We start from the raw sequence: 24,472 nt of genomic DNA, 5'->3' as shown, positions 1-24,472 counted from the left end.
ATGAGAAATGATGAACTGTTTGGAGCATTTTTTTGAGTACCAATGTCATCATTTGTAGGAATGGCAACGGGCAGGCAGGCCACTACTTTCTCTTCCCCCCCCCCCCCCAAGCGCTGCAGCCAAGTTAATAAAAATTTGTCATAAAATTTCATTGTAATCAAATTTTAACAAATAATTAAGGACTAAAATATCACCATATCACCAAGTTATTATCTATTATAATTTCACAATTGAAATCCATAAAAACAATCAAACAAAAACTATTTGAATACAATCCAACATGATGAAACAAATACAGATAAAGTAATCAAGTTTTCATTTTTGAAATAAATACAATCACTAAGTCAGTATTGTTTTTTTTTTAGAAAAAAAGTGTTATTATACTAAGTGTAATTAGAAAATTTTTATAAATATATTAATAAATTTAATATAACTAATTGATAATTTTTATTAATAGACATGTATAATTAATAATATTAATTATATTATATATACTAATCTATATTATATAATACTTATAACTAACGAGAAAAAGTTTCCCCAACCCACAGGTCCGAGTCAAATAGCAATGATTCGAAGCACTTCTTTTTATACTATTTCGAAAACCTAAGGACTCAATCGTATGGATATGAAAAATACAGGATTTCTAATCCTAGCAGGAAAAGAATACTCACTTTAAAGGAAAGGAATACTCAATTTAAAGTGAGTAAACAGAATTTCATACTCGATCTCATAAATACATATAGAATTTTACGAAAAGCCGTATTCGATGAAAGTCATATGTACGGCTTGGAGGGAGATCTTTCGTATCTTTCGAGATTCACCCTACAATATGGGGTAAAAAAGCCCCCAAGTGCCTTCATTTGCCGCATTAATAAGGTATATCTGAAATCCATCTTGATAGTGGTACATCTTACATACATTAAACCTCCGAGCCCCATCATTGTAATTACATCTAAAGTACCCCAAGCGTTCCCTTCTGGCCTTTAGCCTTCATTGGACCCTTCTTCGCATCCCTGCTTCCTTCCCCATTCAGGTTCTGATTAGATTTTTTACAGTGCCAAGAATTCTCGCAAACCTCACTGAGTCATCCCTAATAGGTCGCCGTCGAGATCTTTCTCGTGGTAACTTCTTTCACTATGTGTTATTTCTGCATTTCTTTGGCTATATATCTAGATTTTTCCCAAATTTGAATTAGCTGTGAAGGAGAAATTGGAGAAAAGTACAAGGGTTTTTCGAGAGGGACTGAAACACTTAAGTTACGTATAAAGACCTTTAAATTGGGGTTTTATCTTTGTCTAAAAAGGAAGGTTTTGCATTTTGAGGTGTTGTTGGAGGTGTAGAGTTTATAGAACCAAAACGAAAAAGAAAGGGAAAAGAAGAAGCCCATGTTTTGGAATTGCAATCCTGGGTTTTGGTCTTAGTATTTGTAGGTGTCACTTTTTGTCACTTTTAGGGTTTTAGGTGGTGTAATTTTTTTTTTTATTCTTGTTTTGAGGATTTAACTTTTCTGTTACTTGGAATTAATGGGCTGGGCACTGACTCTATGTTCCTGTTAGTTACTGTAGTTGTGGGTTTCCATTTTTTGGCCTTTTTCCCCTTGGGGTGGTTGTAAGTGTCTAATCTGTGCGCTGCATTGTTGTCTAAAGCAGCTAGTGAATTGGGGAAGAAGCATGAGTGCACGGAAGAAGACTCCGTTTCAGAAACATAGAGAAGAAGAAGAAGCAAAGAAAAAAGTATTAGTCTTTACATTGATTACTTTTATTTTACTGTGTATGTTGTATTCCACTTATATAAGAAAGATATGTGCATCTTATAGCGAGCAGAGGATGAAACGGCTCGTTTATATCAAGAGTTTGTGGAATCATTTCAAGCAGATAATACGCCTGGTTCTAAGGCATTTGTTAGAGGAGGCTTGATCAATCCCAATGAGAGGATGAAGCCTGATACTGAAGGTCCGTTGCAAAGACAATTTTGTATTAATTTCTTAGTACTTTCTTTGTTTATATAAACTGTAGTTCTTTTACTCGCTATGGAATAAATGAATCTTTTCCTTTTATATGGATGTGTTAATAAAAATATGGGCCTTTTTTATTCATTCACGGATGGCAGGTGGAAATTCCAAAGATGAGGTTTCTGGTTTAAAGAAGGGGAGTAGGTAAACAAATGCTTTTGATCACCTATATTGCAATGCTCTTAGATAAGGCATGCTGAATACAAAATTCTTTTGGTGATGATATCATCGGATGCAGATTTTACTGCTTTGAGCTTGTAAAATGTAACTCCTGATTTGCAATTAATAAGTTTACTTCTTTTTTGCATTTGTAGCCTATTAGTTGGAAATAGTGAAACAATGACTTTTATGTATAGGCGTGTAAAGAAGTTAAAATTTTGCATTTAGCTTAATCGGGAGGCGAGGTTTTGCTGAACTTAGGTTAACTTTTATATTGTTTTATGATGCAAAATTTGAAATTTTAAATCTTATAACACCTTTCTTGGCCTGTTAAAATTCCAGAGTTAGTTGTTTCAGTTTTAAATAGTTCCTTCTACTTCAACCTTTGTTCAATTGAACCTGTTTAGGGTATTTGTTCTCGTCCAATGTCTCTAGTGCTGTTCAAGAGATTCTTTTGCTTGCTGATGAGTTTTTGATTGAACTAATATAGTTATTCTGGTTTGCCTGTCTTTTTGTTTGGCTAAGTAGTCTAAGTGTAGCAACCCTTCTCCAAATTGGATGCCTTCTTGCTGCAAGTAAAATTCTTACAATGTCATATTATTCTGTGTACCCCGCCCAGGCAATGTCAACCTAGTCTAAGATGATGTCCTACTGTCCGTTATTGTATGCTAATTTATCTTTGTCAGAAATTTACTTGAAATTAACACTTTCTTTACATGCTAAGAAGGGTATGGTCCATGTGCAGATTCTCCAAATTTTCCTTTAGATATATCTTAGCTGATATCTTGTATTGTACGTCCCCTTTATTCCCATTTAACTGTAGTATATCTAGAAGTTTTTTGCACATAAACTAAGAATTGCTACTTTATATATATATATATATATAGAGAGAGAGAGAGAGAGAGAGAGACAGAGGTAGTTGATCCGTTCTCTATGAAATTGGAATCCACTAGCAGAACAACATACCTATTTTCTTTATATTCGGCCATTTTATCCTTTAAAAGCCTGTAGATCAGCCAAATGTCAACATTAATACTGAGAGAATATGTTAAAAGGAGATATTGGACAGCCTAAGTAGAGTTGTGCTTATTCCGCATAATAATGATCATGTTAGAGAGGATTAAACTATATGACACGTTAGTATCTACCTCAAATACAGTGAATAAGTTATCAAACAAGAGTGTGTAAGTGTAGTTTTTTTGTATCTTAGAGGAATGTTGGTTATTTTGTTAGCAGTTTTTACTTTTTCCCAAGCAAAATTTACTGTTCATTTTGCGGTCTGAGTTGTTAAGCTCTTTATTTGGTTCTATGGCTTCATTTCTTACTAATGGATGCATTTCATTAAATTGAAGTGGGGTTTCTCAGTCTTTTTTGCCAGAGCCTTATAATAAGTTTTTAGCAAAGTGGAAGTTGCATATCATTACTTGAGCTTTTGCTTTACTGATTGTTAGATTACATCAATTGAGCTTCCACTGCTGAGACTCCTAAAAGGCCTTATAGACATTCCAAGTTTTCTAATCTCTTGAAATCTATTTTTTTTGATGTTCTTACTTCTTTCCATGTTTCCAAGCTTCTTTGCTATGCTTTGATGAATGTTCAAATCCAATGGTAAAGTTTCATAACAGGGTTGCTTTAGAAAACCATGTTAAGATACTTATATGCTTACCTGCATTTTGAAGACACCCTCTTTACTCTTATGATAATACCTCTTTGATGACTCACCTTATCTACCCTCTCTTTACTTTGCACAAGGTGATGTTATGGAGACACCCTAGTAGAATGGCACCTTTATATGAGATCGTCTTGCTGCGTTTAACGTCTTTATTTAAGATTGAAAAGCTACACGCTAAATATTTCACTGGGTTAACCAAAAAATTTTAAAAAAATTTCTGGTGGAACATGTTACTTGTACGTATTTGCTTTTGTAGTTGACTAGGTTTATGTGTTCATTGTGCTGAAATATTTATAGCCATGGGAATGTGTTTCTGCTTTATTGAATTATAACATGCTGAAAGATGAGTTGTTAGATCTGATTTTTGGCTTCATTCACATTTTTTCAATGATTATTTGAGAACAAGGTTATTTGTAGCATAGTGTTGGACTCTGCTTCATCTTTCTGCAGGTATGTCCCATCTTTCATACCACCTCCTTTGGTTACCAAGGGTAAAGAATTTGACAAGAAGGTCAGTGCTTAAGGAGGATGCTTTTCCTTGGGAAGCAGTGCCTGTATGCTTTTATATGACTTTTTTTTGTTTGCTTTTAATATTGCAGAAGGAGGAGAAGCCAAGGGAAAAAGAAAAGGGGAAGTCAAGGAACATTGACCATTTTATGGAGGAGCTGAAGCATGAGCAGGAAATGAGGGAAAGGCGAAACCAAGAGCGTGAACACTGGCGTGATGCTCGCCATGGTGATAATTCTGCAGTAAGGAGCATTACAGATACTGTTCATGAAGTGGAAATTTTAGGTCTTATAGTCAAACTTTCAGGTCTTTTTATGAAGTGAGAAATGGAGTTCCTGTTGGCAAAGTTTTATCAATTAGTTTGATGAACCATTTGATGTCTAATTTTGGATTTTGTTTTCTGTGGCACTCTTATCTTGATTGAATTCCTTTACTGTTTCATGTTGCCTTATTTGTGGAAGCCGAGGAGAATGCATGTGTCAAAGCTAGTGAATTGCTGACTGTGGCCTTATTTAACTGTACTTTTTTATTGGATAGATTTTTTTCTTGGATGTTGTGCAAACACAGGAAGATTATCATACTTTACTTTGTAACTAATCTGAAGGGAAGATCATAAATGAATTGGGATTCTTGCTATAACTATTTTTCCCCCTATATCTATTTGAATGACTTTTACCCTGACTTTACTCAAAACTTGTGTTTTCATTAATCAAGGCTTAGGAAGTGTTGATAATTACTTGAAATCTCTAGGTTGTTTGCATTATTTTATTCAGTCAACTTTATCTGAGTGAAAGTGGCATATGTGCCACTTTTTTTTTAATTAATTTATTTAGATGCGTACTAGGTGTTTGTAAAACTGTTAGTATATTCTCTGCAATCACCATATGAGATGAACTTCAAAATTTAAATATCTATTATTAAGAAGTGATAGGACTGGACCAAACTATAGCTGTTGAAAAGGTGAACTAAAATTACCACTTAAAGAACCAGGACATGTCCTGAGGCAATGAGCAGCATATAATTGATTAATTATTTGGGAAGAGAGGCTGAAAGTACTGTGGATAAAGAAAGGATGTGAAAACTGCCTTTGTTGATGGTTTTCCTATGTAATTCGACATCCAATGGATGATTTGCATCAGAAGCTTTTATCTTATCTATCAGGTGTCATCATCCACGCAATTTTGTAAAACAGTTTGAGTTAGGAGTTTCGTAGAACAGTTGAATATGGATAATATGGAATGTTTTGCTGCCAGTGTTGAAGAGGGAGCAACAGTGGAATGCCATCTGACTTCAAAGATGATGGAGATGAACTGTTATATGTTAATGTCTCAGAACCTCTTAATAGTTGGGCGTGAAGAAATAATGTCAACTTGTTAAGACAGTTGAAAACAAAATGTGAGGCTTGTTTTTTTGAAAAATTTATGGAAGCCTCCATGTCTCAGAGGTGGTTATCATGATATGTGCTATGTAAAAATCATTTTTGTCTGTGAGTTGGTGCGGGGTACTGATTTGATTAGCTTTTCTGCTTGTGAGATTTTTTGGGATTTAATTGTGCATGTATAGAATGTCTCGCTTGGAATAGAAATCAACAAGTCATAGCCCAAATATTCTTTTGACAGCCATCTAGCCGGTTCGATGAGCTGCCAGATGACTTTGATCCAAGTGGAAGGCCTGGATCATTTGATGATGGAGACCCACAGACCACAAATCTTTATGTTGGAAATTTGTCACCTCAGGTAAATTTTTTGTTATCAAGTTGGCTTTTTCGATACTATAATTTTAGTATGGTGGTTTGTGATCCTACTGTTTAAAGAAAATATGATCCTTAATGATGTTAGGTTGATGAAAATTTCCTTTTGCGGACTTTTGGAAGATTTGGACCTATTGCCAGTGTGAAAATAATGTGGCCTAGGACAGAGGAGGAGCGTAGACGCCAAAGGAACTGTGGTTTTGTAGCTTTCATGAATAGGCTTGATGCACAAGCTGCAAAGGATGAAATGCAAGGTTTGCTTGGTTTATTTATAATGTTTTTCGAATTTTACTTTATATTGCATCTCTTGTTAAAGAAGTTGGCTCTGCAGAAGAGCATTTTTTTTACTTTCGCCATTTGAAACTTGTACGCAATTTCAGACCTTCTTTTAAGAGGTTAATTGACGAGGATCATTTCCATTCTGTTTAAAACTGTAAACCCTGACACGTAGAATATCTGGCTATGTAAATGAAAGGGTTTGGTTGGTTAAGGTGTTGTCCATTGTATAACCCATTTGGTCGTGGTATTCGATTGCCAAAAAGGCAACTTGCCTTTGGAGTCCAAATACCCAAAACTGGATGTAAAAAGATTTGTGTTGTTTTGCTAATAGTTTTGCCAATTATTTATGCACGGATATTTGTTTATTGTTCATGTAATCTTTTTATTCTCATGGTCATCATATTTAAGTAATATAGACTAGTAAGTAAAGTGAATATTGAGGACATAACTGCGAGTGTTTCATGGCTCTTGAAGGTGAACATCCATTAATTTCATGCATCTTGTTGAATTCAACTTTTGTTAATTGACTTATAAAATGTATTTATACTGCCAGCTGCGTTTGGGGTGCCTTGCAGAACCTTTTAATAATCAGGTGTGGGGTTTAGAGAAGAAAATAGAAATTTAGTTAGCTTAAGCTAGCTTGTATACGGAGCTGCCATGATTGTGAAATTTCATTCTAGGCTTCTACTAGGCTGTGAAGAGGTACAATCAGGTGGAATGCCGCCACTCTGCCTGGGATAATTTACACATTCCACAATCTTCCTAAAATGTAAATTTTCTTTTAGGGATCCCCAATTCTGTGCTGCCTCTGTTACTGATTGATTTGATAGACCTCAGGTTAGAAGTTAATGGTTCTCATGTTACAACAATTGGAGTATAAAACCAACAACCCACTCCAAGTGGGATAAATTCTAATTTACTCTAATGTACCTTGAGTTTTTACTTTGTTGCGCAATTTACCGGACTCAGTTCTTGCATGAGCTGCCTAGTATGCTGTTTATTCATACCTTTTTCAGAGGAAGAGAAAGAGACTGAATCGTCTCTTTATGGCTCAGGTGTGGTAGTTTATGAATACGAGTTAAAGATTGGCTGGGGTAAATCTGTGGCTCTTCCATCACAAGCACTTCCTGCTCCCCCTCCAGGTCAAATGGCCATCAGGAGTAAGGAGGTTTGGCTTTGTTTCCCATCCCTCCCCAGTTTATGCACAACATAGTATTTCCTTTTCTTGCCGGGCTGAAAAACAGTTGCTGAGATGGCATTTTCTATGTTTTACAGGGTGCCACTGTTATCTTGTCTGGCCCTTCAGGTCCTCCAGTTACTACAGTGCCTAGTCAAAATTCTGAGTTGGTAGGTTAACATAATACTCTGTTGTTTGTCCCTTTTTTGTAAGTATTTACTGATTTTCTTCCCCTCATTTGGAAAGCAAGGAAATTAAGCTTGTTATCAAGTGGAGAAAAGGTGATTTTATGGTAAAAGAGAAGGTGTAGGTCTTATGGCTGAGAAAATTTTCTTGTCAAAGGAATGTTAAAAATTGCAACTGGTTCTTTGGAGTCTCTTGTATACTGTGTTGTGGAATTCAATTTGTTCAGTGTGAAAGCAGTTTTTTCTGGCATAATTCATTCTTGATACTTGATGCAGCTGTTGACAGTTAGAAGTCTACTGTTATTTAATCCATTTTAAGGTACTTATAAAGGTGTTGCCAAACTTTTGTTAACGGGACGCAAGCTTGAATTTTTTTATCTGTACACCTATGATTTTCATGAATATTTATAATCCACCATTGTAGCTTGGTTTTTTGGTTTGTTGAAATCATCTTTACTATGTTTAATCTTTGTGAACCTTCATCCATCTTGTTAGTTTCTATACTTTTATGTGTTTGATTGTGCCTCAATATGTCAGTTACTAATGTTGTCCATCCTAGCAGGAATACTTCTTAACTTTTTATTGGTTTTTTGGTTTGTTCAACTCTTTATTGATCCTTGATTGTCTAGTCTTCATGAACCTTCATCCATCTTCTTAGTCTCTTTAATTTTATATTTTTAAACATTTCAGTTAATAATGTTGCTCATTTTAGCTGGGATACTTTTTAAATGTTGGTCTCTCCTATTGGTTGAATTAGTGTAACTTAACATTTCCATGATTTTAAGGCTATAATTGCCATTGGTTTTGAGCTGCTCATATTGTTCTGATGAGTGCAGAAATTTGAGTTTATTTTCATATTTCTATCATGCAGCCTAAGTGCTAATATGAGGTTGCCCTGATTAACCCTTTATTATTATCGGGCTAAACATGTAATGGTTTCTACTTCCTCGAGGAAAACAGCTACTGGACTTTGCTTTGTGTAAGCATGATTTCTTTGAACTTCTTAGATAAGTTAAAAGAGTATTAGTCTAGCATAATAGGTAACCTAATATATGTATGCGTTGGTGGATAAATTTGATACTGATTTTATTTAAGAACTGATGAAATGTTTAGCATATTGATCTGTTAAATTACTTCAGGAGGCAAATGTGTCATCACCTTTTTGTATGTATCACTGATGATTTGACTTACTGTGCAGGTTCTTACACCAAATGTGCCTGACATTAATGTTATCCCACCAGAGGATGATCACCTTCGCCATGTCATAGATACCATGGCTCTCTATGTTCTTGATGGTGGTTGTGCTTTTGAACAAGCAATAATGGAGCGTGGTCGTGGAAATCCCCTATTTGGGTTCTTGTTTGAACTTGGGTCTCAGGAGCATACTTATTATGTCTGGAGGCTGTATTCTTTTGCCCAGGTGAATCGTTTTAGTTGTTTACATGGATGTTGGTTTCAATTCCATCTTCATGAGTTTCTTGTTGCTGGTATTTTTAGCTGTTGTGTTGTTTTTGTTATAGCTTTTCGTAAGTTGCTTATAACATATAACTAGGATATGGTAGTTGAAAATCAAAGGTATATTTAATTCTCTGAATACCTTGATTATGGTACATGGGATGTGATGATTATAGAGCTTAATGAGATTTCTCAGTTGCTGTACAAACTTAGTAATGATAAATGAATTTGTATGTCATGATTATGCATGTTAACATATGGTATTCTTTTGAAGTTGTAAATCTGACCTGCTTACGTGATATTCATATGATCTAGGCATGCTTTTGATACAAAAAGTATTAGCTAATCATGAATTCTAAATTGGATTAGCAAAGTAGTCATGCTACTCATATGCGATTGTGTCAGTGATGGATTACGCTTTAAACTTTTAGCACAAGTCATTTTGGTTTAATAACATGTATCATTGTGTTAGACATGTTAAAAGTGTGGTGGTCCATATGACCCATTTCCATTGACTACATGCATCTAGTTGGCACGATGAGTGATCCAATAATTTAAACTGTTCAACAGCCCTTCTAATATATGGTTTGACATCTGCAAATTTTGATCTACTTATTACAGATAAGTAATGCATCATATTTTTTGTTCAATAATCAATCAAATGAGCAAGGTAAACTAGTGGACATCAACCAATCGTGGAAACTGGGCTCCATTGCTTTGACATAGTCATAATGTAAAAGGGAAAACAGATTGAGACATTTTTTTTTTCAAAAATAATAATCTATCAATTAAGAGCTAAACTTTTAGACATCAACTGATCAATTAAACTGGTTCTTGGCTTACTGTCTTTGACGTGTCATAGTCAAAAGGGGAGACAATAGCAACTATTTAGTTGTTGTTTTTTATCTATAAAAATCGATTAACACTGTAAAGATCATAAATAATATAGCTAAACACAATAAATACTTGGTTTTTCTAACACATGCCATAGAACATGGTGGAACAAGTTTGACCTTTTCTGAGCAGACTCATATGTAAATGCGCTTGTTGAGTAATAGGAAATCATCTTTATGTACAATGTCTCATGCACCTAGGTCTCTTGTGTAAACTTTCTTTTACTTAATTTTTGGAAAGATTGATCCATCTAGTTATGGCCTGAAAGATTATGCTGCGACCTTGAGAAGTTAATTTTGTCTTTTTAGCTGTCTATCCCGTTCCATATTTGCTGGCAGAACATAGCAAGAGTCTGGGATGTTTTCAGGACGGGAAAGACATGATATTCGCCATCCTGGCTGTTGAAATTTAAATTTTCTCTCGTGTTACCATGATGGATCCTAAGGAATTACTGAAGATTCTTGCTTGCTTGTTTTCAATTAGGGGGATACTTTGCAACGATGGCGAACAGAACCCTTCATCATGATTACTGGTAGCGGCAGGTTTGTGCCTTTCTTCATCTGCTTTTGGTACACTTCTCCAAATTGCTCTATGGGTTGAAGGCTTTGTCTTGTTTTCTATGATATTGAACTACTTCTATTGAAGAAAAATTGAATTTTTAGCTTGTGTTGCATTTAATCTTCGAGAGGTTTGCTGCTTAAGCTCTTAAACTAGGGTCTGTTTAGATCGGTGTTCTTTAGGGTGTTCTTGGAAAACTTTGCTGTAGAAAAAGTTTATCAAAAGCTTTTTGGATGAGTGCTTTTTGAGGTGTTGACCCTTTTGACCCTCTCCTTCTTCCCCTCCTCTCCTCCCAATCCACCACCCTGCCCCATCTTTTGACCACGACCCCCGCAGCCTCCCTCCCCTCCCTGCAGCCACTCTCCTACCCCTAGCCCCTGCCTTCCAGATCATTAGGGGGAGGGAGGCTCCAGCTGGGGGAGGGTTGGTTGGAGGGGTAGGGGTATGTGGAAGTGGGAGGTGGCGGTGGATGGAGAAGGGGTGATAATATGGTAGAATCCCACTGTCTTTTTTTTTTGGGTTGTTTTTTGGTGTGTTCTTGGGTGCTTTTTATGGTGTTATTGCAATTTCGTGTCTAAAATCTTGTCTTTTAAGAAACAATGGATTCAAACAGACCGGAGATTGTGACTTTTTCTATTATATATTAAAAAGTCTTGCTTATGATGTTGGGTTTTCTGAAATCTATGAAACCTTAGCACACCAGTTCATTTTCTTGCAGGTGGATACCACCTTCTCTTCCTACTGTAAAAGGCCCAGAACATGAAAAGGATGGTGGAAGTACATATGCTGCTGGGAAAAGCAGGGTGCGTTTTTAATGTGGGATTTTAATTGAAAAATCATTCTAGCATAATTATAAAATAAATCTTTCTTAAATTGTTTACTGCTGATTTTTACAGCGTGTAGAGGTGGAAAGAACACTAACTGATGCACAGAGAGATGAGTTTGAGGATATGCTGCGTGCATTGACTTTGGAAAGGAGTCAAATAAAGGAAGCAATGGGTTTCGCTCTAGATAATGCTGATGCTGCTGGAGAGGTATTCCCAGTGATCCCATTGAACACATATTAATCAACGCAAGAACTTAAACCTTGTGATGAAGCTTTTTTTTCGAGTGTGACTTTCAAATTGAGTTCCACTCTTCCAGATGATGGTATCTGGTTCTGCAATACTTGAACTTAAACTTGTATTAAGCTCAAGCATGCATTTCTGAGAATGAGAAGTGAAATATTTTCGTCTTGGAAAGCAGAGAACATATAGAATTTTTAAGCTTTTTATTTCCCGTGGGCCTTGGAGGGCGTATGGTGGACTTTTATCAAATTTATTTGTATGGAACTGTTGTCTGCAGGTTGTTGAAGTTTTAACCGAGTCGCTGACTCTTAAAGAAACACCCATACCAACAAAAGTTGCAAGGCTTATGCTTGTCTCAGATATCCTTCACAATAGTAGTGCCCCGGTGAAAAATGCCTCTGCTTATCGCACCAAATTTGAGGCAACTTTGCCTGACATAATGGAAAGCTTCAATGACTTGTATCGTTCTGTAACTGGGAGAATCACAGCTGAGGCACTTAAGGTAAGACTTATGTGTTAAAAGATAGTGGCTGCTATGTATGACAGAATATTACTGGCTACTTGTTTTGTTCACACTTTTCATTGACATTCTGCAGGAGCGAGTTCTGAAAGTTCTTCAAGTATGGGCCGATTGGTTTCTGTTTTCCGATGCATATGTGAATGGATTAAGAGCTACTTTCCTTCGATCAGGAAATTCTGGTGTGACTCCATTTCATTCTATATGTGGTGATGCTCCTGAGCTAGAACAGAATACTGGCTCAGATGACCGTGGGGAAGGTGAAAAGATTAACCAAGATGCTGCTTTGGCAATTGGGAAAGGAGCTGCAATGAAGGAGCTCTTGAACCTTCCACTTAGTGAGCTTGAACGACGATGTAGGCACAATGGGTTATCTCTTGTAGGTGGCAGAGAAATGATGGTTGCACGGTTACTTTATTTGGAAGAGGCAGAAAGACAACGAGTCTATGAAGTTGATGATGAGTTGAAGTATCAACAAAGTCAGTCAAGTTCAGCTAGATATCCTAGTGGCAAGAAAGAGAAATCTGTTGATACAGATCCAATGGGATTCTCGGGATGGAATAGTCATGAGGATGAGATGCAGTTGAAAGGAAAAGGAGCAGTGCCTTTGCTCCCAACAAATCCTGTTGGACATGAACTAAGTTCCTATTCTAATGAAGGGAAAAATGATTCCATTTTGCCTGCCTCGAAGTGGGCCAGAGAGGATGATGAGAGTGATGATGAGCAAAACGGAAGTGCTAGGGATCTGGGATTGACCTATTCTTCCTCTGGAAGCGAAAATGCTGCTGATGGACTTGGTAAGAATGAGGAGCCAGATTTTACAACTGATGTGAGCAATTCATCACATTCTGAAAGTGGCTTGAATGAAGAACAGAGGTCACTCCTTTAAGCTACTATTATATAGTTTCTGAAATACCTTTTAATTAGATGTTCTTGTGGATGCCCCAAAGACAGTATGGTTGACATTTTAATTCCTCTAGGGTTGCAGATGATATATGCTGATGTGGTGCTTTACTATTTTATAATTTGTAGACAAAAGCTGAGGCGGGTGGAAGTTGAACTCATAAAATATCGTGAATATTTGGAAGAGCAAGGCACAAAAAGTTCAGAGGAAATTGAGAGAGAAGTTGAAAGCCGTCGAAGACGATTACTATCTGATTGTGGATTGTTGGATATGAATGAAGATGCTTCTGGAAGAAGTAAGTAGCTTTTTGATAACTTTGTTCCTGCTGAGTATTTAGAAGAATTAGTGCCTTTTCAGTTCAGCCTGTTTGATGACAATATCCATTCACCGCTTCATGCGCTATGCACAACTGTGTATTTACAATTGTTAGTAAAAATCCCTATGGCTTAATCTTGTAGGGAGTTTTAAGCATTTAATGATTTCTTTGATTGAAGCTTTATTTGATCTTTTAGTCTAATTTCTGTGTGTGCAGCTCTATGAACAGGAGAAATTACAATTTGTCCTATAAACAGATGAAATTGTCTGCATACCAAATGACACATGCATTCTTATAGTTCGGTTACAAGTGAATCCTATGGTATGGTCTTGTAGAATCAATTGAATGTGCACATATGAACTATGCTAAAGGATGATTGATTGCATTCTGATAGATTAAAGAGTTGCTCAGATTTGAATGCAGCATGAGGCTCAAGATAAGATCAACTTCAATGAGTATGTTATTTTGAATGTATGCCAAATATATTACATGTGAACATGTTTTAAGAAACTCTTTCTTGTGTCTCTTTTTAACTTATCAATGAGCTGTTATGAACACAGCCCACCAGGAGGGAAAAAGAAATGGAAATGGCAAAAAATTTCGAGAAAGTATATATCTGCTGGCACTCTCGAATTGTGAAAGTTAGTTGTCATGATTGTTTGTAGATGTGGAGGTTTAAGATGAAAAATAAATAGGGTAAACATTTTAAGTGTCCCTTTGGATGGTGTGTTTTATAGGCGTTTGTCTAAAACATTATTGTAGCTTACTGTTGTTGTCTTGGGAAAAATCTTGGTATATGTTCAAGACACTAGTTTCCCAAAACACCCCTCTTCCCCCCTCCCCCACCACCACCATTACTGCCACCCACCACCAGCAGCCACCCCCACCTTCTCTCTCCTCTCCTCCCATTTCTCCCGCTAACCACACCCACACCGGTAACCCCTCTGTCCTTCCCCCTTGACCCACCCCTCCTCCCTCCCCGTCATTTTCCCCCTTTTTCCACCACCTTGTCCCTCCACCCTTTTTTCTGGGGCCCCAGCCTACCCTCCCCTGTCCAATCTGGAGCAGATGTGGTTGCTGGGAGGGAGGGAAGGGGTTGGGATGAAACGGGGGGAGGCGGGAGGGTGGTAGGAGGGGGAGACGAGGAGGGAGGGGAGGAGGAGGAGGATGAGGAAGTGGGGAGAGGAGTTGGTTGGGGGGAGGGAGGAGAGAAGGGGGAAGAAGAGGTAGGGAGGGTGGCAGGGGGGTGGTGGCAAGGGGTGGAGAAGGAAGAACGAGATCGTGATTTTTTATTTTATATTACATTATTATTATTTTTTTTAGTGTATTTGGGGTGTGTTACTGTAGAGTTGTATTTCAAATACAAGATTTTGGGAAAAACTTGAATCCAAACAGACCCGGATTTTTGGCTTTTGATTTTGCTGGTGCCTTTCCAATAATTTCAAGGATATACCGCTGTAATCAGAACAATGTTTGACTTTTAAAGGGAGCTTTTGATGCTGGAGAAGATAGGGGTGTTCTTGCCGACCAGTGCTAGCAGAAAAAAGAAGGGAAAGGCCCCGTGCCGGGGGGGGGGGGGGAACAATCTATCTCCCAACTTTTATTGTTTAATATGTGCTACGAATATCCTGATATTCTAAAAGATAGAATGTTGTAAATTATTAGAATTCCTATCTCCAGTTAGCTTCCTTATATAATCAAATAACTATACAAGATTCAATGACACATTTGGTGGGAATTCCTGCTGACCAGTAAAAGACCAATGTACCCCTTGAGACCTAAAATTCTATCAAGTCTTTAAGCTCGGAGAGTTTAATTCTGTATCACTTGAACCATCTTTAGTCCCTGGAACTGCCATGGACAAAGTCCTTTAAACCAGAACTTGCTTGGAAGTGATCCCTTAGTTTATTCTTAAACTTCCAGCATGCGGCTGCATCATCAGCTTCTGCTCTCTTTTTCATCTTAAATGTTTTTCATTCAGTGGCAAATGCCAGTTCATTTATGAGGAAACAAGAAGGAAGAGGGAACTCTATGACTTGTCAAGATAGGTAGCAAAGATAATCCAGCACGATTAGGGTCCTTGTATTTTCCCAAGCTCTAGAATTCCAGTACGATGACAACTCAATTCATTGTTTGTGCTATTGCTCAAGATTATCTAAAATAATCCTTAACAATATAGAAGCAAAATGCTTCAATGACACACCCGAGTTAGTGCTTCCATTTTATATATAAAATAATCCTTAAAAACATTGATGCAAAATGCTCTAATGACACCCGAGTTAGTACTTTCGTTTTATATGTAACAATCACTCTGTATGATCTTTTATTATAAGAGTAAGAATTTTGAAAAATATGATTCCTAACACATTGATTATGTTGTATTATATATGCCTAGATAATGTTTTGATAGAAGGTAAAATCTTGTTTGGTGTGGCTGATTACCAGATGATTGTCTGCTTTATGTATGCATTTTTGGATTCCTAAAAACTGGATTTCTAGACAGAGAATACTGATCGTGGATTAATTGTACTTTCCTAGCTCTTTGCCTTTTGTCTTCTGATTGGACCTTGCTGCTTTTTCTAATATCTTCTCTCTCCACATAAATGCATGAACATGTAGGGAGGTCATCTTTGGAGAGAAAAGACAAGAGAGATAATTTGCATGAACCTGTAAGGAAGCGTCGCCGCAGCCGAAGTCGAAGTAATAGTCCTCCACGAAAATCATCTATGAAAGACAGGGATAGGGACAGTGAAATTAACAGAGAAAGAGAGAGACGTCGAGAAAGGGAAAGACATGGTTCAGAAAGTGAAAGGGACCGGGAAAAAAGTGGAAGCAGGGAGAGGGATGATCATGACAGAGAAAAAAGCAGGGAAAGGAGAAGGGTGAAATGAGTTGGTAGGTGTGATACTGGAAATGATTGTTGGTTGCAATGAAGAGGGGCTTGGTTTGCCTTGGGTTGAAATAGGTTCCTAACATTTGTTTGAACTTGCAGTGCTGCATAATGGTTCTGATCCCAAGATTGAGCTCTCCGATTTCCAGGCACAAACGGGCTTTTTTTTTTTTCCAGAAATCTGCCTGAATCATTATGTTAGTCATTTTGGAAACTTTTATAGCCTCAGATTTTCAGTGAAAGATGTTATATCAGTTGCGAGCCCTTTTATATATTAATTATATAAAATATGCCTTAGAATTTTCTCCCGGTCTAGTAGAGCATGACACAAGTACTTAGCTCAGTAATTCTGTTTCTATATTGTTTCAGGCATTAGCCTCATCTGTCTTTCTGTCAAAAGTTTATGGCACTATCAATCACTTTGAACGGGAGAGTGAGTTCGTCAGGCATGATTTATAGTTCAATTGAGCTCATGATTGCTTGAATCTGTTTGATCACTTCAAGGGAACAGGAGTTTGATTGAATTAGCGTGGAAGTAGGTTCGAAATTTTTGCAAATGCTATGCAAAATGATATTCTTTCCACCAGGTGTCAGTTATCTCAAGTAAGCTAAACATGGGTCAAGCATTAATCTGATCTGTATGGGGCAGAACTGAACCTGCACAAGCAACTTGAACTGCTCGAAGTACTTGTTGTAGATATTTGAGGCTCTATTCCGGTGTCCTGATTTCGGCCTTATTTAAAGAAACAAAATTGGTGTAAAATACCATCAGCAGTGATAATCTAAAAACCTCCAGGTTATTGAGAAACACCAAAATGAAAGTGCATGACATAGGATATCGGTGGCGGAGAAAAATAGAGGATGTTTGAGTATTTTTGGACAAATGTCAGCATTTTTTTTAAACAACTATTATGAGTTATGGTAAAGTTTTAAGACAAACCATCTAAAAATCATACCATCCAAACGGAGCGTGAAGTGTGAACATCTCGTTATAGATTAATTATTGACGTCACAATGTTGGGGTAAAATTTGATGCTGTGAATTGGCCGACTAAAATTAGTGCAAGTATATGTTTTCAAATTTTTAAAGAGTATATTATGACACTTTTCGGATTATAGGGTAACGCTGAAATTTGGATGCATAAAAAGAATGAAAATGAAGTTATTACAGGATATATTGTTACTTCATTAGGACATGCATATGGTCCAAGTTTTTTTGTTTTTTTTTAATACAATATTATTACAATTGGTTCTATACTCGGAGAAAGGGGATGGAGATAGACCTATCTAATCTATTGAAAAGTTCAAAGGAGTTAAATAACATTCGTCCATATTCCAAGAGATTCTGGAGAGAAAACGCAATCAGGAGGGTTCAACCCCCTAACCTATGCCTAGGGAGAGACTTAGTCCATCCTCTGGTGGCCAACTGAGCTAATTAAGTTGCTTATGGTCTAAACTAACCCTTGAAATATATGTCTTTTGTTTGACTTTTGTATGTAGTTAGGTATTGCTTTTACTTGTAGAAGAGTGTGTGGGTTTTGTCGTAATTGCTGGTACTTCACCCAAGTTTGAGCTTTCTGACTCATCAAATTTGCAACTTTGGAAAAAATAAAAAATAAAATATTATTGCAATGCGCAAGGCAAAAAGGATCACAATACTGTCAGAAAGATGATTATCATACCATGGTTGTAAAGATAGACCTTGAGGTTGAACGTACATGTAGTCAACCAAATGCCAAGATCTGTAGATATTACCAATCAAATGCATGCCTTACTTTGTTTACAGTGATTGGTTTGTCAAATCAGGGGATGGATCATGGATCATGTATGGTTGCCAGCAAGCGAAGATTGTTTGCTCTTGATGCAGTCATTACAACAGTCTCTGTCATGTCTAAATCGTGAGAAACAAGGCCATTTGGAAGTCTCCAGTCAAAATGGTAAAGCAAAAGAGCTAAAGGAAGCTCAACATTGGCCAAACCAAATGCAATTCCTGCACAAATTCTCCTTCCTGCACCAAATGGTAGATACTCAAAGTGACTTCCATTGAAATCAATGGAGCTGTTTTCAAATCTCTCTGGCCTGAAAGATTCTGCATCATCCCAATACTCGGGGTCTCTTCCGATTGCCCAAGCATTAACCAAGACTCTTGTTTTGACAGGGATAATATATCCATCGATTTCACATTCCTCCCTACACTCTCTTGGAATCAACAAAGGGATTGGAGGGTGTAGCCTCAAAGTTTCTTTGATCACTGACCTTAGGTATCCCAGTTGCTGAATATCAGTTTCTTCAATCGTGTTTTTTCCTCTAAAAGCATTCCTTATTTCACTCTGTGCCTTAGCCATCACACCTGGATTTCTAATCAACTCGGACATCGCCCACTCCACTGTTGCGGATGAAGTTTCAGTTCCCCCTGTAAACACATCCTGCATCAAAGTCAATGCCAAAATTATTTGTAAGAGACTAAACGATGTAATGGTAGTAGTAAGCAAAAAATTGGTTAAACACTTGCAGAAAGAACAGCTTTGATATTGTCCTTGGTAAGTTGGATTTGAAGCTCACCGCTTTCTTTAACTCTTAGCAGGACATCAATTATGTCTTCATTGTCCGATGCACCTGTTGCTATTTTTGTTCTTGCTAAGTTGTCCATATGCTGATCAATTATTTTGTCCAGAACTTTATCTAGCTTATAGCGGATATTTAGCATTTTATTCTTCACCGAAAGGAAGGGATGAAGAATCTTGAACGATGGTAACAGATCAGAAACATCGAAGGCACTTGCTATGGAAGATGATTCCTTGATTAGCTGAAAGAATGCAAAATGATCGTCATTGCTTACTTTGCCGAATGCTGCTCTGTAGAGAACCGCACTTGTGTATGAAGACATCTTTTCCGTTACATCAATTGAATTTCCAGCATTAGCCAGAGCCTTAATCGATGAGACAAGATGCAAAGCCTCCTCTTGCCGAATAGATCCACATGATCGGACACTTTTAGAACTAAGGAGTTCCAAGGTGCATATTTTGCGCATTTGTCTCCAGTAGTCACCATATGGACAGCAAGCGATGTCCGAACAATTATACAACATGATCTTTCCCGCTAGAGTTTCTCCACGATTTGCAAAGGCAAGATCATGAGTTTTCATAATCTCTTTTGCTAAGCGGGGCGATGTTACCACAATCGAAGAAATTTCACCTAGCTGAATGTGCATCAGAGGTCCATATTTTTGAGCTAATTTTCTGAGAGCATGATGCGGTGGAGAACCTGACAAATGATGCATATGTCCTATAATAGGTAGTTTCCATGGAGATGGTGGTAGTTTCTGGGCTGTTTTTGATCTCTTCAATACCTTGGTCAAAGTTAAAACAAAGGCTATGAACAGAAAGAAAGCAGTGAAGTTGAGGGGTAGATCCATTCTTTGGCTCTCTTGCTCTCTTTGCAGTTTGCACTACTTTACGACCTTTTCTACTCACAAAAACACATATTAATACAGTAGGTATATGGATTACTATAGAAACTTACAACATATATTCATGAGGGTACAAGTTACTTTCTTAAGAGTTAGTTCTTAATTAGTTATCTTAATTATCCAGCACAACTTCTATGTCATATAGTCTTTGTCAAGTTGTACTGGTCAAATATTGTTGGTCAAACGTCAACATCTGACAGATTGATAAATAGTACAAGTATGATAGACTTAAATAATTACTGAGAATCAAATATCAGATCATGCAAGTATGATAATCACTGAGAATTAAATAAAGTAGTTTGGCTATCAGCTGAAGTGTCTCACAAATAATGAATTCCAAAGTGTTGATAGCATTGAACTGTTTCGAATCTCTTGCCGTTTTGTTGACATAAGCTATAAACGAGGAATAGGACAAAAAACAAAGCAATGAAGTTGAAGGGATGTTGCATTATTGCTGCCTGTATTTTTCATTTTGGCATCGTTGATTCTAAAGCCTTTGTTGACAAAACATGCACATATCATTTTCACCGGGGAAATCATAAGGTGTGTATTGGCCACATTTAGAATCTAGAATAGGAACAAAATTGTTGACACTGAATTAATTATTTAAATATCATATTGGTTAATCCCAATTCCCAACTTACATCGTGCCGTATGTGATTAAAACTGTAATACTGTCTAGGGAAAATGGCCAATTTCGTCCCTAAACATTTTTACTAGAGCTGATTTAGTCCCTAGGTTTTATTTTTAGCCAATTTGATACATAAACTTAATTTTTGGGTCCAATTAAGGGATTTGGCCAATTTAGCCAATTTTAGAAGCGATTTGGCTCTTAATTTAATAATTAAACAAGGGCATTTTGGAAACTTTGTGTACTGTCCTCCTTCCACCATCAAAGGCAATCTCCTCAATCAACCATCAAACTCCACTATCCGCCAACCACCTCCTCCTTTTCTCCTCTTCCCCTATTTTTTTCATCAACATCTTGCTCCTACTTCTCTCGCCCATCCCTTTTTTCACCACCCCTTGCCTCTCCCTCACCCTCAGGAGTTTGGGTCAAAGAGGCAGCACATAATTAAGAAACCCAATTCATCAATTTCATGTTTAGAATTTCAAATCATCTATAAGGTAATCATAACAGGACCATGGCAAACGTCAAAGTAATGTAATGGAACCTCATGATCTCTTTTCAAGGTGTACCAGACTCATCATGGTTGCTTAAAAATCGTATACTTCCTTTCCATGATTCATTGTACTAAAAGACCAATATCTTGAGCAAATGTGCAATCCTTTCTATACTAATCTCTTGACCAGTACCGTCATTGACTTAAATATGTGATGGAAATAGCTTATAAAAGATAACACTATAATAACTTTGGGAAACATATTCTTTTAAAGCCGGTTATGCCAGTGGTGATCACCTTTGCAGCAAGAAAATGGCGACAGTGATTGGATGCTAGAGTTTTCTTCTTATTGCAAATTCTTTCTTGCAATGATGAGACGGTCAAGAATGATTTAGAAAGGGCTTATTCGGATTGTTTATAGGATGGGGAAAATGAAGGGAAAGGAGTAGTGGGAAAGGAATGCTGGTGAAAGGGATACAGGGGAGAAAAGGAGAGGAGGTAGAAGTGGAAAAAGAATGGTGGGGGAAGAAGGAGCAGGTGGGTGGCGAGATGGAGTTTGGTGGTGGAGGGAGGAAAGTTATGGAGGAGCGGAAAAGGTAGTGGCAGATAGCGGTGTCGAAGGAGGTGGAATGGTGGCCGGATTGACCGAGGCAAGGGGTGGTGGAGGAGAAGAGAGGGGATGAGGTAGAGAAAGGGGTTGGAAACTGATTAAAAATTTTAAAAATACCCCCAAAAACTTTTAAATTTTAAAAATACCTCAAAAATTAATAAATTTTTTTGGTTTACTTGGTTTTTATTACAACCTACATCCAAAATTCCTAAAATACCCCTATTTAGTTATTAAATTAAGAGCCAAATCATTTTTAAGTAGTGGCGCCGCCGCAAAGGGCCTTAATTGGACCCAAAAATTAAGTTTATGTATCAAATTGACTAAAAATAAAACTTAGGGACTAAATCAGCTCTAGTAAAAATATTTAGGAATGAAATTGGCCATTTTCCCTACTTTCTATTTTGAAATGTTTCAAAATATTCAAATACTAAATTTGTGCAGATAAGATTAGAAAGAAAAGCACAACATCACATTCAAACCACTATTTTTAAAAAGTTGGATTCTCGAAACGTTACAAAATAATCTTAGAAATAGGAGGGAATAACATTTAACTGATCTTAGAAGTCAATTATTTCGCCATTCTCATTCTTATGGGGATCTTTTTTTAAAATTGGCTGGTGTTGGTGTTACTAATGCCAGGGCAATTTTCTTTTCAAATGATGGATTTACCCTTTATAATTGGACATTTTTTATTTTTACCATTGAAGGTTATATTTGACATTTTTGGAAGATAATTGTTATGACCAAAATGATTAATGATGTATTTTCTGAATGTCGCGCACCATTTTTGAAATAAAAGGAAAGGTGTTTAAACATGAGTTTTTTTATTTTGGAAAATAAAGAAAAATGGCCTAAAATGGGATGCAATGGTTTGGTCCCAAAATAATAGTCTAAAAAAGGGTTTTTAGAAAAAAAAAAAGTCGTCACTTGGTATCGTTAGATTTACTAAATTACCCAAAAAATATTTTAAAAAAATTAAAATATATAAACCCTTTTAAACGACTCCAAATCTTTGAAAACGAGAGAAAAGGGTTCGGGAGTTGTGGTTGAAGAAAGGAAAGACAAAGATTTGATCGACTCAAATCTAAAGCACCCTTTCAACCTAACCAAGGTTAATTGCGAAATTTAGTAAAAGATTTTCGTAATCCAACCTCTAAACTTATCACATTTGGATGTTTCTAGATAGATACAAACCTAAATCTAGAGGATATCGGGAGAAATGAAATGTTTCTTCAAAATTTAATTGGTACCAATCACATTAATTGTGAAACCCAAGAATAATCCCTTGAAAAAGTCACAAAATGCAAAAGATGAGATTCGAAGAAAAGAAAATTATGATATATAGATAAATATACATGACCTAAAAGAGAGGAATGCAACATAACAGATACGAAAAACTAAAATTCATGACACAATTTTCCTTCTTATAGAGGGATAATAGCGTGTTAAGACTAAAAAGTCATACTCGCCTATTTCCCATATTCGAAGGGTGACTCTTCTAATTTAGACAAGCAAATGGACTAACCTAATTTTCTAATTAGTTAAATGAAATGCAAGTTTAAATGATATGGTTTGCGTATATAGGGATAAGGGAATACTATAAGAGAACATATCATGCAAATGAAAATAAACTAAAATAGAAAAAATGCATTAGATGCAATAAATGTCACACCAAAGTATAAATCTAGCATGTAGATGGTCTAAGGGTCTAGTATTAGATTAACCCATTTCTATAAGTTCTTACTAGCGTGGACTAGTGAGAAATTGGGAAAAAAAGTCATAATTAGCATTGGACTAGTGTGGTGACATCATGAACTCATTATAAACACATAGCACATAAAGTATATAGAGCACGTAAAGTACATAATCAAAACAAATAAACACATAAAGTACATAGAGCACGTAGAGCACATAGCACATAGACATAATATTTATATGTAAAACCCTAGGAAAAGTAAATAAAACACATAAGCACATAAACACATAAGTACACAAGCACATAAAAGCTAACTATTCCATTGGGAGCCCTAACTATAATTTAAAAGGGGAAATATAAGATAATAAACCTATCAAACTTATCTATTATATTTATCTAACTAATTACAATTCTTGCAAAAATAAAACCTATCAATTACATTATCTATCTTATTATATTTCTTGCACAAGAGGATATCACCTATCTATTACAATATGGGCATTTAAATACCCTTCAAACAATCATAAGACTTAAATTAAACATATATAAAATGAATAAAAGTTTAAAATAAATAAATAAAAGAAAAACACGTAACACATACAAACATATAGGAGCGCATAAAAAGAATTTAAAGGATTATAGAGGTATCTCCCATTTAAATTAGCAGCTAAGTGAGGGGAAAGGAGAGTTGTCTATTTTTTCAAAATCAACAAACGGGAATGAAGCAATTTAATTGACAATTAATTATTAAAGATAAATAAAATTAATTTAATAAATTAACACTCCAAGCAATGCATAAAGAATCAAAAGGCCATGGGGAATCTTAATAATAAAAGCAACAAAGATTCTTAGGGACTAAAATGAGAAAATCAAAAGTTATTGGGGGGAAAATATGAATTTATTAAAAATTAGGGGCTAAAATGAAAATTCTGCCAAAATAATTTTTACTACCCAATTATTCATAATATAATCAGATTTGAACTAATCAACCACCAAAAAATGATTTTGAGCCATCGAACCAAAAACTATTTGCATTAATTTCTAAAGTTGCCAAATTGAAAATCTAAATTTAGCAAATTTATTTAAACCCCAATTATGCATAAAAAAATCAGAATTAATTCATCCAAAATATGCATAAAACATATAAATAGAGATCAAGATTTTAAAAGGAAGAAATTTATTCATTTTCATAATTTTTGGGCCATATCATAATTATTCAAATATTAAGGA

At 36.2% G+C, this 24,472-nt stretch overlaps 2 protein-coding genes across 3 annotated transcripts; one reads left to right on the top strand and one right to left on the bottom strand.

Annotated features, from left to right (window-relative positions):
* The first annotated feature begins 959 nt into the window (after positions 1-959).
* On the top strand, positions 960-16,808 carry LOC113781150 (protein RRC1-like). 2 transcript variants are annotated; one of them, XM_027327016.1, is made up of 18 exons: positions 960-1,124; positions 1,653-1,736; positions 1,820-1,955; positions 2,113-2,158; positions 4,296-4,356; positions 4,445-4,594; positions 5,972-6,088; positions 6,191-6,356; positions 7,437-7,549; positions 7,657-7,728; positions 8,942-9,163; positions 10,576-10,634; positions 11,369-11,453; positions 11,547-11,684; positions 11,995-12,219; positions 12,314-13,110; positions 13,267-13,433; positions 16,074-16,808. In XM_027327016.1, exons 2-18 carry the CDS (start codon positions 1,674-1,676, stop codon positions 16,343-16,345), a joined length of 2,889 nt encoding a protein of 962 aa, XP_027182817.1. In that variant the 5' UTR covers positions 960-1,124; positions 1,653-1,673; the 3' UTR covers positions 16,346-16,808. The 2 variants fall into 2 exon arrangements, with proteins under 2 accessions (XP_027182817.1, XP_027182818.1); XM_027327017.1 differs by having other exon boundaries at positions 1,650-1,736.
* A 1,142-nt stretch (positions 16,809-17,950) lies between these two features.
* On the bottom strand, positions 17,951-19,770 carry LOC113781373 (premnaspirodiene oxygenase-like). Its single transcript, XM_027327291.1, has 2 exons — positions 18,856-19,770; positions 17,951-18,769 (listed from the first exon to the last, which is right to left on the bottom strand). Exons 1-2 carry the CDS (start codon positions 19,756-19,758, stop codon positions 18,158-18,160), a joined length of 1,515 nt encoding a protein of 504 aa, XP_027183092.1. The 5' UTR covers positions 19,759-19,770; the 3' UTR covers positions 17,951-18,157.
* Between the last annotated feature and the right edge of the window lie 4,702 nt (positions 19,771-24,472).

Source organism: Coffea eugenioides, chromosome 8 (genome assembly GCF_003713205.1).
Source record: "Coffea eugenioides isolate CCC68of chromosome 8, Ceug_1.0, whole genome shotgun sequence".
NCBI lineage: Eukaryota > Viridiplantae > Streptophyta > Magnoliopsida > Gentianales > Rubiaceae > Coffea > Coffea eugenioides.
Note: the sequence above shows the minus strand (reverse complement) of the source record. Positions and strands in the feature narration are given on the sequence as shown.